At 38.2% G+C, this 15,205-nt stretch overlaps 1 protein-coding gene across 2 annotated transcripts in view; it reads left to right on the top strand.

The window, feature by feature from the left end:
• The window catches only part of ASCC3 (activating signal cointegrator 1 complex subunit 3), a 284,673-nt gene extending 277,381 nt beyond the window's left edge, over positions 1 to 7,292 (top strand). For both annotated transcript variants that reach the window (XM_080390028.1, XM_080390029.1), the window contains exons 40-42: positions 4,282 to 4,488; positions 6,403 to 6,578; positions 6,677 to 7,292. In XM_080390028.1, coding sequence (XP_080246154.1) covers positions 4,282 to 4,488; positions 6,403 to 6,578; positions 6,677 to 6,824 — 531 coding nt within the window. In that variant the 3' untranslated portion in view covers positions 6,825 to 7,292. The remainder of the gene's footprint in view (positions 1 to 4,281; positions 4,489 to 6,402; positions 6,579 to 6,676) is intronic.
• Positions 7,293 to 15,205: the final 7,913 nt, after the last annotated feature.

Below are 15,205 nucleotides of genomic sequence, written 5' to 3' on the forward strand. Positions count from 1 at the left end.
GGTCTAGCAAAGCCATGACTGTATTATGCAGGTCATTGCAAATGTAAAATCTTTATACCAATATTTTATATTCTTTACAGCATTTTTTTCGGAAAAAAAATATTGTAATACCTTGCACAGAATTAAAACTCATTTTGAGACTGCCTATTGAGCATCTTCTTATATAAAGTCTTTCAATACACAGTTAGACAGGGGCCAACCAAGAGAAAAATTCTGCAATAAATAATGCATCTTTATGATATATTTTCTAAAAATAAAAAATATAAAATCACAGAGTTTAAGCCTAGGATTCTGGCACCAGACCTGAACAAAATCAAATAAAGTGGTAAGTACACCACTAAATTGCCAAAAACATTCTTTTTCCTAACAGTCCTATTACTTCTCACTCACAGTATATTGAACCTCTATCTTAAAGCTGTTACTAGCACAGGACTGGTAAAAACAGCTTGAGCTTTACATAAATTGGAGGCAGACAGGAAAAGGAAGAAATTTCACATTTGGAAAGAAGAAAATGTCTTTTAAGCAGATTGGTAATTAATTTTTAAATAGCAGCTCTTGAAGCTGCTCATGGATTTGGAATATTAGGCCGAGTCCTGGGGAGACAGATTATTGGAAAAAATGCTAATGATGTTATCAGAGGTTCATGAAGAATTTCTCATGTGATTGTGATTTGAATCTATGGGTTTGGTAAGTAAATATATATATATATATATAGTATATTTGTATATGCACACATTGGGCATGTTGTTAATGTAAAAGGAGATAATATGTGCTTAGGTCATCCTGTATAGCAAAAAAACTCGGTAAAATTGTCAAGAAATACCCAAGTGATGTGGGAGCCTGAGTTTAATTTTCCAAAAGTTAGTTATAATCCTAAACCTCATTGAAAGTCAGCAGGACTTTAAAAGCTGACAGCCTAAATTCAAAAGCTATTTAGACTGTAACACTGATCTTTGGCCTAAGCTCCATCTTTGTTTCTGTGATTCATTCTGAATCATATTTCTTTTACCAATCTTTTTCAGTTTCTAAGTCACTTAGGCATTAGGCACTTTTTCAAATACTAAGCTGATATTTATATTACTGAAAGAGAAAAAAGAAACCTCAAGATTGCAAAAGATATTATCCCTGCTGTAGTATTAGCTGCTTTTATTCTGGAAATATCTGTGTTCCTATAATCTTTTTCATTTTCTCCTGCTACTACTTGACTTTTTTTTTTTCAGTACAAAAAATATTTATTTTCTTCACATTGCATGGATGATAAAAAGGCAGCCTGCTGTCCATACTGTATCAATGACTGAGCAGTACTAACTTTGCCTTTAATTTTCAAATACACACAGCCTGAAATCATAGAAACATTTAGGTTGGAAAAGAACTCTAAGATGATCAAGTCCAACCATTAATGACTGAATGACATATTACAACCACTTTCTTATCTCGTTAGAAAGTTACTGAGTTACTTTGTTTGCACCATGAAAGCTACATGAGGACATGACAGCTTTTGACAAATGGAGTATGTTGGGGTTGTACAGTATAAACCAGATCAAATCATAGTCTTCAGCAAAGCAACAAGTAACACCACTAAAGGAGTTAATAATACATTATGATCTCTGCTGAAATTAAACCTTGTTCTAACATAATTGTAAGAGGGCCTGTTCTCTTGAGGTAGTACATGTAAAAGTTTTCCAGGTAAATGATATCTAAAATGTAACCAAAGGGGTGGTCACCACTCTGGTATACGTTAGGGTGCCTCTACTGAGCACAGCAGAAGTACGCTGCTTTGGTACATGGAGAGTCTCACACAATAGGTAGGTCTGTGCAGTTCCTACAGTAAGCTTCATCTTAAAAACCTTTAAACGTAAAATCATTTGCCAGTTAAGGTGTTACTACTCAACTTGTTTCATCCAGTGTGATCTGGGGAGGTGATTTTAGTAGTCTTGTGTGTTAAATGTAGCAAAATTCCAGCAATGGCTAATTCATTTAGAGTGTCTGTAGTGCTTTTTCTCCTGCTTCAAGGTGCTGCCTTGTTTTCCCCCTTTTCCCTTTCAAAGCTGGGACAAAGAGGGATATCTTTTCCCTTAACATTCTGGCGGTTTATTTTCTGTTACATTTTTCCAGCCCTTTCTTAGCTAAGGCACTGTTAAGAACATCAGTGCAATTCATTGGCATCCCCTGCTTTTATACGGCAATTCCTGAGTGCTCACAGCTGGCCCTCCCCACCTTCTCCATTGAACAGACACAGCTGTTCACGCAGCACACACAGGAGGGGAGAGAGAGAGAGATTAGTTTTTAGCCTAAATCAGATTTCTCATTTAGTTGAGCCAGGCTCCGGTAATGCAGCCATTTTAATCCAAGTCCGCGCTGCAGCCGAAATGGGCAGCCCTGCCCTCCCCGTGCCATTTTCACCTCTGCTGACCCAGCTCTCTGCACAGCTGCACAAACGCTGGGGCTGGTTCAGACAAGGAGATGGGAATGAGCATCCAGGGCGGAGGGGAGGAGGGATCATACCAGCCCTCTCGCTGACGGTCGAAAGGGCATGTAGCCAAACAGCTACATGAATGCTTGTGCCAGCAGGGGAGGTGGCTGGACCACTTCTTCCAGTGGCACTGAAGGTTCATGCTTACTCAGAGTACTGACGGGATTAGAGAATATGCTTCCACAATCAGCTTTAAGCTGATCTAAGTTCATGCTTCCACCAAAATGATTAGCAACCTGATCCATCTCGCTGCACAATCACAGCATGGCGGTGCCAATGTGTTGGGGATGGAGAGGGGGACAGCTTGCTGGTGGTGAGGATGTTAGAGAGAGGGATGGCACCACCTTTTCCTGCAGCAGGGCGATCTTAGGTCTGCTTACCCTGGCTGCTGTATCCCTAATTATGTGTTAACATACACCATTATTGTCAGTATGAGTCATGGCAATGGTGTCTCCAAAAAGCAAACTGAGCTTTTATTAGGGCTCTAGGCCTTCCAGCACAGAAAAAGTAATCGGAGACACATCAGGCACAATCTAAATGAAAATAGATTTTGTTGAAACACGAGATAGTCAAGCCAGTACTTGAAAAATATACTTTAGTGTTTTTCCAGATAAAACATTTCTGTTCCATGCAAGTATTGCCCATGCAACTATGCCTACCCTCTTCATTCCCACAAGTTCCCATTTTAACATCTGCTGGCTCTTTACCAAGACCAATATTCTTTCCTTCTTCTCCCTCCCACCCGCTAGCTTTTCATATGTATTCTTTGAAAACACTGGTGAAGTGCCGATTCCTGTTTTGTTTTGCGGGTGGAGGGGAAGGAGGGCAGGCCAGAGCGTGGTTCTTGGTCTTTTGGGTTTGTTTTTTTTCCAGTGCCAGCCTCATCTATCTTTTTCAGCCATAATGAAGCCACAAATCACTGCCTCCGTTCCACAGCCCATTTTTTCATTTCTTCCTAGCAAATTTCATTGAGTAAACATGCTGATTTTCTTTTTACTAAATGAAAGCCTGCATTACCCCTCTCCGTTTTTGTCACAGCTTCTCAGGATGCTTTTCCTTGTCTGATAGAGACCAAAATGAGTGATAGATACATAGGGCTGCATTTTCAGGGTGCTGCTTTAAGGCTGAAGGGAGTGTCATGTTCAACTACACAAATTGTATGCCTCTAACAATAGTTCCCTGTACAAGGATGAGAGAAAGTTGAGGGCCTGTTGCAGTTCATGAGAAACCACAGAGACTTAAGATTCCTCAGGAGGACTGTAAGGAGGATTCGTGAAGATCAATGCAAGAAAACCTTTAAAAAAAAAAAGAACTAGGGATAACTTTGGATATGCAGTTGAACTTTTGGTTAATTATCTGAACTGATCCTCTGAACTCTCTGAGGTTTGCCCATTGCTAATTAGCACTGCAGTGACTTGTTCTTTATGGATTATGCTAAGGAAGTTTTAATTTAAAACTTAATTATACTAGTTTTTAAGTGGCTTATAGGGAAAAAAATACTTTAATCGAGAGTGGAAAGAAATTTTTCCTGTGTTCAGACCTCAGTAATCTTAGTGAGGCACATGTAACATGCTTGAGAAGTTTCATACTTGTTTTATTTGCCTAGAAGGAAGTAGACTAAAAAGTTAATGAAAAGCATTTTATGCTTATGACTGAGAGTCATACAACTATAGATGATATTCTAATACATAATAAAATGTTATTAATATAGAATAAATGTGTAGACTGCACATTGAATCATTATTGTTACAGTGGCAATGTTTGTATAGATCGTCTGGTAGTCCACAGGGATCTGTTTTTTTCTACAGGCTTGGAATTTCTTGTGCCGTTTGCCAATTCTAAACGTCAGCCTGAGCATTAAGGGCTGTTGGGATAACCCAGTTCAGCCACAGAACGAAGTGCCTGTTCCTTCTGTGACAACAGACGTGCGAGATGACGGACAATGGATCAAGTTACATGCTGATCAAGAGTACGTGCTCCAAATAAATCTGCAGAGAACCCAGATGGGGTATCAGGTAGATTAATTTATCATTTCCTTTCCAAGCACACACATTTCCAATAATCCATTTACATTATCAATAATGCTTTATACAGCATAACTGTTTTTTATCGTTTAAGAATTGTGTATATTATAAACTTTCAAAGCCTTTTCTGTGTTAATAATGAAGCAAATGGTTTTTCAGGTTGCAGTAGGGTAGTAAATAGAGTCTTAAGGTAAAATCCTAGACCAATTCAAGTCAATGAAAAAATTCCCTCATTTTTTACAAACCAGAAGCTCATAAAGTTCATTTGTTAGGGTGCTGTAAGCAGCGACAGTAGAGATGGTAATTTCACAGGCAATATTTAAGTAGTCACCAGGCCCAAACTCCTAACACTTGTACTCTTGCATATCCTGCTTCCCTATTATATTCCCGTGTACTTCCAAATTGCATACCAAACCCATACCTATAACTATGTTTCTACTCACAACACACCCTCAGGCCTTTACTGAGGATACTTTCCTCATATTTTACATGTGAAGCTTTTTGAAACTACATACAGTTCTTTTCCACACCTAAATTTCAGTCCCACCCCTTTGCCCAGTTAAAGCACATCCCATTTCACCTTGGGCTGGTCACCTCGCTGGGCCCCCAGCAAGTCTTCATGCACCAAGACAGAAACACCAGCAGCTGCACAGGTTTCCAGCTGCTCTGCCCCCAGCAGCAGTAACTCAATGTACCTGTCTGTCAGCTCTTGTAAGCCTTAGGACCATGCCTCCTGCATTCAAATCGGGCACTGCTGACATTGTAGCTATCACTTACAGATGCATTTTTTGTCATTTGTATACCACGAGTGGCATATGATATGCTTATATCACATATATATGTGATTTTTTATATTGTATATATGATTATGATTTTGCTAATTAATTTCTCTAGCATTTCAAACAACTTAAGAATTAGTTGCCAGCATTTTTGTTAAGGTACAAAGAAGAGTTCAAAAGTTTTAGATGTTAGTTTGAAGACTCGTAAAGACAAATTCCTTTTGATAAAAATAATAATATGTTCTTTTGTAAGTCCTTTTTGAAAAGTATTCTTCTTTCCCAAAATACTTCTTGTCCTGACTACAGCAAGTACAAGGATGTCACCATCGCTTCAAGGGGAGACTGTCTCATTTGCAGGAGGAGAAAGTGTCAGAGCTCCTCCATAATTTGTCCTATTTGCTGTGCCAGTTACTGACAGAGACTTTTTCTAACCAGAAGCCGCAGAAAAGAAGGGAGCAGGAACATTTCATGAAATGATCACTGTTTTATAAACCTCTCCTAGAATTTGATCCCTCTTTTGTAAGAAACAGTTGGATCAAACTGTTTCTGAAGCTTCATTGCTGTCGTGGTGCTTTTCCTTCTGTATAAATCTTCAGTAAAACCTTTCCATCTACAGAACATGAAATGAATGCTGATTGAGTATGCATCATTATATCTTCAGCTCTCAGCAGTAAAGTCACAGTCTTAAAGAATCACTGAAATAATCTGTCCTTTTGCTGTATCAACCTCAGATAAAGACTTCAAGTGCTGTTTTTGTCTTTATATTAATCTTGAACAATACTGTTTAGCTTTATTTAAAGACACTAGGTTTACAATTAACCCTTCTGCAGAGAATAGCATTCGGAATATATTAGATGAAATTACAAAAAACAGAACAGTATTTCCATTCAAGTTTTAATAGGATACAAAATAAGTGGAACAGAATCTTGTATTCTGGGTTTTTCTCTGTGGACTGTGATTCTATTTTTTTAAAAAAACCTTATCTGGAAAGAAACAAAAAAAATTTAGTCTGCCTAAATGTAACAATTCATGATAACGTGGTTTTGAGCTGGGTTTCATTGAAGAAAGAATGGCATTTTGGAAAGGTGATTTCTAGCTTTACTAAGCTGTTTCTTTTCCCCAACAGGGAAAGCAAGACAGCAAAGCAGTGGCTCCTCGATTCCCCAAAGCTAAAGATGAAGGATGGTTTTTGATATTGGGAGAAGTCGATAAAAAAGAACTCATTGCCCTGAAAAGAACCGGATACGTCAGAAATCGAAATACTGTTTCTGTTGCTTTTTATACTCCAGAAGCTCCTGGAAAGTATGACAAATTTACAAATTAAGTTCTTCTAGTGATTATTTTTTCCAAGTAGTCAAGACCTAATTTCCAAACTAATTATTCTGCTTTTTGCATTTTAGGTGTATCTACACATTGTATCTCATGAGTGACAGTTACCTTGGCATGGACCAACAGTACGATATTTACCTGAATATTATACCAGCTAGTAATTCAGCACAAGTCACAGCAGAGGTGGCTGATGCTGTGTGTCACCTGGCTGTGAAGTAAGGTGATCTGAAAAATCCATTCAAAGGAACTGGTTGTGCAGCTAAGACATCAGGTCATTCTGGATATCCAAAAATGAGTTTGCCTTAGTAGAACCAACTTCAAACCTCAAGACAACAAGGAAATTGAAAATGACTACTGTATTGACTCTGGTAACACAGAGTTAGCCACAGTGGCCTTACTCCTTTATGAAGACTTATCTTTTCTTCTTTCATCTTTCTTCTTTCAGAAGTCATATCATTAATTGAATTTTGACACATCTAAACAAAAGACTAAAAGATACTGTAATCTGTGCAAATTTTGGGCTATAGTCTTAATTTTGAGAAGTGTTCTGTAGCCTATGTATTAAGGTAGTTTAAATAGTCATCTTTTTTAACTTATAGGGAGAAATACAAAATTTGGTGTAAGAACTGCTGAAAATATTGATGAATGTGTTATATTTCATGTTTAATAAAAATATCTCCATAAGAATGTTTTGCATTAGATTTTTCAGTGTAAAATATGACATGTATACTAACAATACCCTCCTCTTACACATACTACATTTTGAAGGCACTCTAAAGGAAAAATTTCACAGATTTTTATTAAACAGTAAATCTGGTTATAAAGGCATGATAAATAATATAAAATATTTGCAGTATAGCAATGATGCAATTTATATAGATCATCAAGTTTACCCGTTACATGCATGTACATACGTATATATACACGCCACATATATTTATTTCATATTTACAATTTCCTTTGTGTTTTTTCCTGAATTTTGAAGGATTAAGGCATATAAAATCAGGTGTCCTGTTCTAGGGTTCAGTGCTAAAGTGGGCAACTACATTCTGTAAGTAAAAGCGAGGCTTCAGTTTGCAACAGATGGCTTGATGAGCAAGGAAGACTTCTGCCAGACAAGAGGTAGTCTCTAAGAGATGCCCAGCTCGGCGATAATACCATGGAGGCACTTCCACCTGCAAGACATAAATCTAAAAGGAGAAGTTCTGAAACTTCTTCTGAAAGAAGCAGCACCTATCTTCTGCACAGTGCAGTGATGAGAATGCTTACCTAGGTGTACGCATCCTGAGGGCAGTCCTCTTTGCGGCCTTAAGGGGATTCAAGATGCTGCATGTGTGAGTACTTGGAGGCAACATACTGCAAAAACATCATGCATCTTCATTCAGACTGGATTTTAAACTGTGTATTAACGGTTAAACTTGTTCAGCTTTGCATTTAGCCGATAAGCATTACCTCTCTGAGGAATCATTTTGCTATCATTTCCATTGTGTTTCACCAGATGAAAGAATATGGCAGAGCTGTTGCCTGAAAGTTTTCCAGAAGAAAATGACACTGGTGGTGCTGCACCCACATGGAATCACAGAATGGCTGAGGATCTCTCTGGAGATCTTATGGTCTAACTCCCCTTCTCAAGCGTGGTCACCTACAGCTGGGTGCCCAGAACCGTGTCCAGACAGTTTTTTAATATTTCCAAGGCTGGAGACTCTGCAACCTCCCTGGGCAACCTGCGCTCAGTCACCCTCACAGTAAAAAGTGTTTCATGCAGTTCAGAGGAAACCTCCTGTGTTTCAGTTTGTGCCCTTTGTCACTGGGCACCACTGGACAGAGCCTGGCTCTTTCCTTGTTAACATCTTCCATTTTACACACTATTTATACAGTATTTATTTGGATTTACACAGTATTTATACACACTGATGAGGTCCCTCCATGAGCATTCTTTTCTCCAGACTGAACAGTACCAGCTGTCTGAGCCTTTCCTCATATGAGAGATGCTCCAGTCCCTTCATCTTCATTGTGGCCCTTTGCTGGACTGGCTCTAGTATGTCCGTATCAATCTTACACTGGGGAGCCCCAAAGCAGACACAGTACTCTAGGTATGGCATCACTAGCACTACATTGCAGCAAAGAGAAGGATTTCAAAGGGTCAGCAGTTAACTATTTCATATGTATCTGGCATCTCTAAATTGTAAGAAAAGTTTTTAAAATAATTCTGTAGTTGAGTGTTTTCAGAGGTCTTCACATCACCTGATGTTGTTAAAAATGCTTTATTTCATTATTATAGGTTGACTTTATTGCCTAAGAAAATGGGACAATAATGGAAAAAGTTGTCACTGTATTTACAGCCTGCTAGATGACGGAACTGCCGCCTTTGCCTTTTAGACTGTATCAAAATAATGTGGTGCCACGTCACACAGCAAACGGGATTTTTTTCAAATTGGTAGCCAAAGTTTAATTATGCACACAGTTAATTAGTCGTGTGCACATTTTTAAGATAATTGTTTGCTCTAATCTGCAAGTAAATTTTCACAGAAATTAAATCCTTTCTTTGGGAAAATTCTTTGCTTAAGCAATATATTGTTCCTCAACAAATTTAATTTATTAGGAAAAAGAGCTATGCCACAGTCAAATAACATACCAACATAGTGATGCTAAAAGCACAACACAAAATAATCTAACTGCAGACAGACAATAGCTTCAGTATTCTTTATTAATCAACTAAGGAGTTTCTGTAATGTCATTTGTACCATTTGTACTCTGGTTTGGAAATATTGTATTTAATTTCCTACCATGGTAATTTTTTTTTTAATATAAATAGCTTGGTGAAATTTCTTAATAACATATTTGAAAGGGGGGGTGGGGGGTATTACAAAAGTATTGGATTCATGAAGCCAAAGTCTGAAGTAACACAGAATAAATTCAAGAAAATTGATTAGAATATGTATTTATCTGAAGAATCCAAGAGAAGGAATTCTGATGCATTTGAAACAGCTGCTTAGAAGGAACAATCAATACATTCAATCCAGTGATATCTAATGGTGGAAAGTGAGAATAGCTAACAGAAGTACAAAAATTAAACACGGGGAGGGAAAAAATAGAGATAAATGCTTTGGTGATGTAACTTTCACCATTGTGGATAAGTGAACAAATTAACAGCACATACAGAAATTTTTAATGTTCAGGTTTCTCATTCCAGTTTGCAAGCAGGTTTTTATTTTATCTCTGGTTTTCCCCTTTGTGGGGGCAGCTGCATTTAGTGCCCACCTGCTCAGTCCAAAACTTGGAAAGAGCAACAAAAAACATGCATGTTTCATTTATCAAGATGTATTTAAGTCTGCCAATGTGGCTTCAACCTTTCTGCCTTCCCCTATCCTAATCTGATAATAGCATCACAGCAGTACTGAGCAGGAGCAGGTTTGGGTGTGTACAGCCATCACCCATCTCTTAAGGAGTTTTTACAATGCAATCTGTTGTTTAGAACCTCACTGAAGATTTTGGTTCTAGTCCAAGTACTGAATCCATCAGTGGCATCATGCAGGTCTTACTCTTGTAAGTTGAATCTTTGGAGGCCCCAATTTCATCCAGATGAATTCAGGGTTTTATGCAGCTGACACGAAATTCATCTTCCTGATCATTAGTTTGCTTCTAGAGACCATCTCTAGGTGGTCATCCTGAAGGAAACTTCAGGAAGTCTCTCATCAACCTCCATCCTGGAGCCTAGTATAAAGCTTGAACATTCACTGAATAGGCTGTATTTAAAGAAAGGTTAAGTTCCATAATTCCAGTGTTCTAGGGAGTGCTTATAGAAAGAATAAGGTATCACGCGTGCATCTGCTCTTGCACATCACAGCCTGAATCCAAATTCCCATGTTCCTCCCTCACTCAAGAAAAAGAGGCTGTGATATTTTTAAGACAGTTCGATGGAATGGTCTAACAGGCATCACTTCTCTATGAAGAGGCTTATTTACTGCATCTGGTTCTTAAATCATCACTCTCTCTTGTCTTGCCTCCACCCATCTCATGTAAAGTAAACTTCCCTTTAGCTCCTTCCACTTCCTGCAGACCCTGCATTCACACCTGTTTGGAGACAGTTATCCATATCAGGGCCAGGAAATTATCACAGAAGGTATTTTTAAGCTTAATCTTTCTATGACATGGTATGGACACTAGCTTATGTAGTAAATACTGAAGCAGGACAAAGGAAGGTAATACAAGCAAACCGTATATATTTTTTTCCACATCCTAAAGGTCTCCATTAAAAAGTCTGAACTAATGCTGAGAATAGAAAAAAAAAATCTGTAACAAGAAAGCCAAGTCACAGGTGTAAAAAGAAGTCACCCATCCATCCAAGTGTGCTTTACACAAAATTACCATTTCATATGAGGTATAAGTGATTCTTATATAAACCTTTTTTGTAGGTATCCTTTCTTCCAGCTAGATTGCCTTCGAGTTGCTTACGTGTAGATATCTAGTGCCATTTAATATGCAGTATCTCACCTGGCCTCTACATTCAGCTCCAGAAGAACATATACCATTTGCAGAGGGATATCAGATGCGAAACATGATGCTGCTATATATGTCACTCTCTGTGGATGCCTCAAGTCACCTAAGGCATCTGAAATGGCCCTAGGTATCTACATTCAGGTAACCAAATTGAGCTCTTATTACCTGTTTCGTCACAGGTAAGCAATTCAGTTGCTTAACTGTGTCTAATGCACTTTAAAAATCACCAGTTATTTCAACTGGCACTCCAGAACACAGCAAGTTTTCCACAGGTTCTGTGTCACTTTTGCTAACCCTGTGCAGGTATGCCAATATCACAGGGTAAATACTTACATATTGAAGTTTAATTAGCTGATCAAGCCCCTGCTATTTCACAAGTCAGAACCATAAGTGTTCAGAATTCTCTCTTCCAAACTATTTTCTGAGAAGGGAGAATTCTTCATGAGAAGAAATATTTTTTGACAAAAAGGTTTGGATGCCATAGGATGCCCCAACAGACATGTGAGCTACAAAAATGTGAGTAGGGCTGCTGCTGAGAACGGTCACTCTGTTTCAACTTACACACTATGCCTGTTCCATTGGCTATGTTTGATTCCCACCTGTCTTTTTAAAAACTTGTTAAATGACGTGTCTTCTTGGAGCACACTGCACTTCAGCAGGCTGTGGCAAGACTTACATCTGCAGAAATTTTGACACGTTTTTCTGAAGTGATTTGCAAAAGCTCAAGAATGAACTAACCAAGTTTATTATTAATGTCAGATACTGGTAGCAGCAAGAGGTTAAGCTGCTTTCATGAAGTGTCTGAAGGGAACTTCTATATTAAAGAAACTTCTTTGGAAAGCAATTGTACTGCTTGCACTAAATGAGTCTCTGTGTAAATAATTCCTACGAGGATTCCATCCAGACAGAAGAAACAAGCTCTATAGAAAAGGATTCTCCACAGTGATTATGCCATCCTGCAATTAAATATGTTTACAATATGTCTTGTACTCCAGTCTTCTAGTGAGCACCATACTACATCAATGTGATTAGCATCCGGGACTACCCAAGTCAATAAGCCTTTCTTCTTCATCTTTGTTCCTAGAAAATCACAATCACCTTCTCTGATCAAATCTCTCCTCAGAAATAACATAAAAGCTTCACTGCTGCTTTTTTTACTCCAGCTTAGTCTTGTCCTACCAAGACTCTCAATAAAAACATGCACCCAAAAGTAGAAGCCTTGTATTTCTCCTTGCAGAAGATCAGTACGAAACAGAATTGGCAACATCTCATTGCACAATGACAAAGGTCACACAGATGAGAGGACAAGATGGAGATCTCATTGAAAATATCATGTGACCATTGGGGGGGGGGGGTGTCTACATCTAGATTTTAGAATAGAAATGAGAATGGGGGTGGGGGTGTAGAGGGAGTTGGTGAGTACAGACAGACATTGGCTACTGTTCATGTGCTACAAAGCCAATGAATAAATGAAATGTGTCCTGTGCTGAGTATTCCCATTCCCAGTAATAATATTCCCACTAATTGTAATGACAGCAGAGGTGAATTGGGCATTTTTGAAAAATCACGCTCTTAATGTGACACATACAAATAGTTATAGGGCTATGCTATTAATTACTGGCAAGGAGAACAGTAGAAGAGGGAGTCTAGAAATATCACCATACACTCTAAATCTCTAGATAAATGTGATCAACAGCATTCTTCACACACTAGCAAATTTGCACTTTGAAATGGAAATAACTGAGTTTCTACCGTGCTAATGTGGGAAAATTAGGCTTACGTACTTTACAGCAGCACTTTCTTCTAGCTAACAAGTTAAAATTGTTTCAGACGCCAATAACACATGGTGAGTTCCCATCAGGTATTTGTCAGCAAATGCAACTAATTAGGGACTAATTACTCATTGTAGTAGGACAGTAATATCAGGTTCTGATAAACCGTCATCTTAGTAGCTGTGAATATTCTGCAATTAAGCCTTATTTTCTCAAACGATTGCAATGACTAAAGGGGGAGCTAGAAAAAACACTGATAGGATCCTGCCATCTCCATAAAAAGGCCCCTTCAATCACCAACACCAAAGCAAGATTCATCCCTATTGAAAATACAACAAAAGAGTTCAACTCAGTACCCAGAGAGACTACATGACTATTACTACATTACTATTTTACAGTTTACCCCAGTTAGTGTCTTGCTTTTGCTTTGGCATGGCCATGCCCTGTACTATCCCAACCCCCCCATCCCTGCCAATACAGCCTTACATGTTAGGCTCAACTCAGCTTTCGGGGATTGGACCTTTAAGCGAATTTCATTCTCTGTTTATAGGACACATAGCACAGAGGAAGTCCTGGTCCACGATTAGGTTCCTGCAAGGTGAGATCTACAAATAACCACATAAGGCTCTACTGTACTAAACTCAAAATATGATGCAATGATACTCCAAGAATATATTAAGTAAGACAGGTGCAAAAGATGCAGCACAGTTAGCTGTATGATTAAGGCAATTGCCAGTTTAATTTTTGTTTGTAGTTCTAAGTGACTTGATTCAAAGAGGGAATGAGTAATCTGGGGGAAAGGAGGGATGGGGAGATTTCTCAGTTCTCCTTGGTAATTAAATGCTCAGAACTGACCATAGTGAAATAGTTATAGGCCATATCCACACATGTAGTATTCATCTAGTCAAGTACGAGTTCTGCCTTTGTGCATCTCCCACATTTTTACTTAACTCTTAAAACATGCAAACACTGACATTTTTCACCCTCACCCTTGCAGATATTAGGAAAATACATGCTCTGCTGTTCTCAAGAGAATCAAGCTTCCATAGTTTAGATACAATAGTATGTGCACCAGAAGGCAATCGAATCTCACAACTTCACGAAGACCCCTTAATGAAAAGTTTAGAAATTGCAAAACACATTCATAAAGGATTAAGACTTTGCTTTCACCCAGTATATAAAGCTGCAGTGCCATCTTTTGCAATGCTACCCGGTAACTCAGAATAAATCACAACTAGGTTAAGTTTCTGAAACTTTTGCTAACAATTTTTGCCTCCTCTTGATAAACTAAACACAGACATTGTCACCTACAAATAATTATCTTTCATAAAACATTTTTTTTTTTTTCACACCACGGCACTATCTTGTAGCTCAACTGCAATAGTAGAGGGCTTTTGCCCTAACACTGCTGATAGTCCCCAGGTTTTGGCTTCACAGCATGTCACATGGAGCATATCCAAGGAGTACTGCAATAGCTTTTTCAACCTGTTCAGTCTTACCAATAGTCTGGCCATAAACTTATAACTTGGAGAAAACAGAAACAAACTTGCTCAAAAGGTGTTTGTTTTCTTGCAGCTATATTCATAACCGGATTACTCCATTCTCATCCCATAAGCCTACAAGACCTACGACAATTGGTAACAGCTGACTCAACACCACCTTTTTTCGGTCCTAAAACTGTTTCACACTTCAAGCTGGAAGAACAAGGAAAGAATACATACCACTGTAACTCTGAAGACTTGACTTAGACATCTAATTGCAGAACTCTTAACTTTTTTTTTTGGCAAGTATCACTGGAAAATGGCTACCAATAGAGGGAGTTTGTAAAGTTGGGGGGATGGGGGGAAGAGAATGAAAATTGGAGGGGAAAAAGTGAGAATAAAATAGTCTGGCTTGTACTCTGAGATAAGAGTTTAAGCTGAAACAAAGGCTTTCTTAGGATAAGGACTATGTATCCTTTGGGAGAAAGCAGCTCCGAATAAAATCATCGCCCTGTCTGGATGAAATTCTTTGATTTTACCTGTTCTAAGCATGTCTAGAATTAATCAAAGATCTAAGCTTTCTAGATCACATAGATCTAAATGAATATACTTTTTTAACCTTTTTTTGAAGTGATAGTTGGGTAGAAGACTGCTAAATCATTTTTTAAAAAAACATAACTAAATTATGAATTAAAGTAGTTGCAATGGTAAAAAATTTACTTAATCAACAAATTAATTTAGTCCAGCCCTATAAAGCCAAGAAATGCTACCAGTCTCCTAGAATCACATCCATTCCTAAAGCCATGAGACATAAAGCAATAACATTCAAACTCCTTAGGTGCTCAAG

Source organism: Falco punctatus (genome assembly GCF_963210335.1).
Source record: "Falco punctatus genome assembly, chromosome: 5".
NCBI classification, from domain to species: domain Eukaryota; kingdom Metazoa; phylum Chordata; class Aves; order Falconiformes; family Falconidae; genus Falco; species Falco punctatus.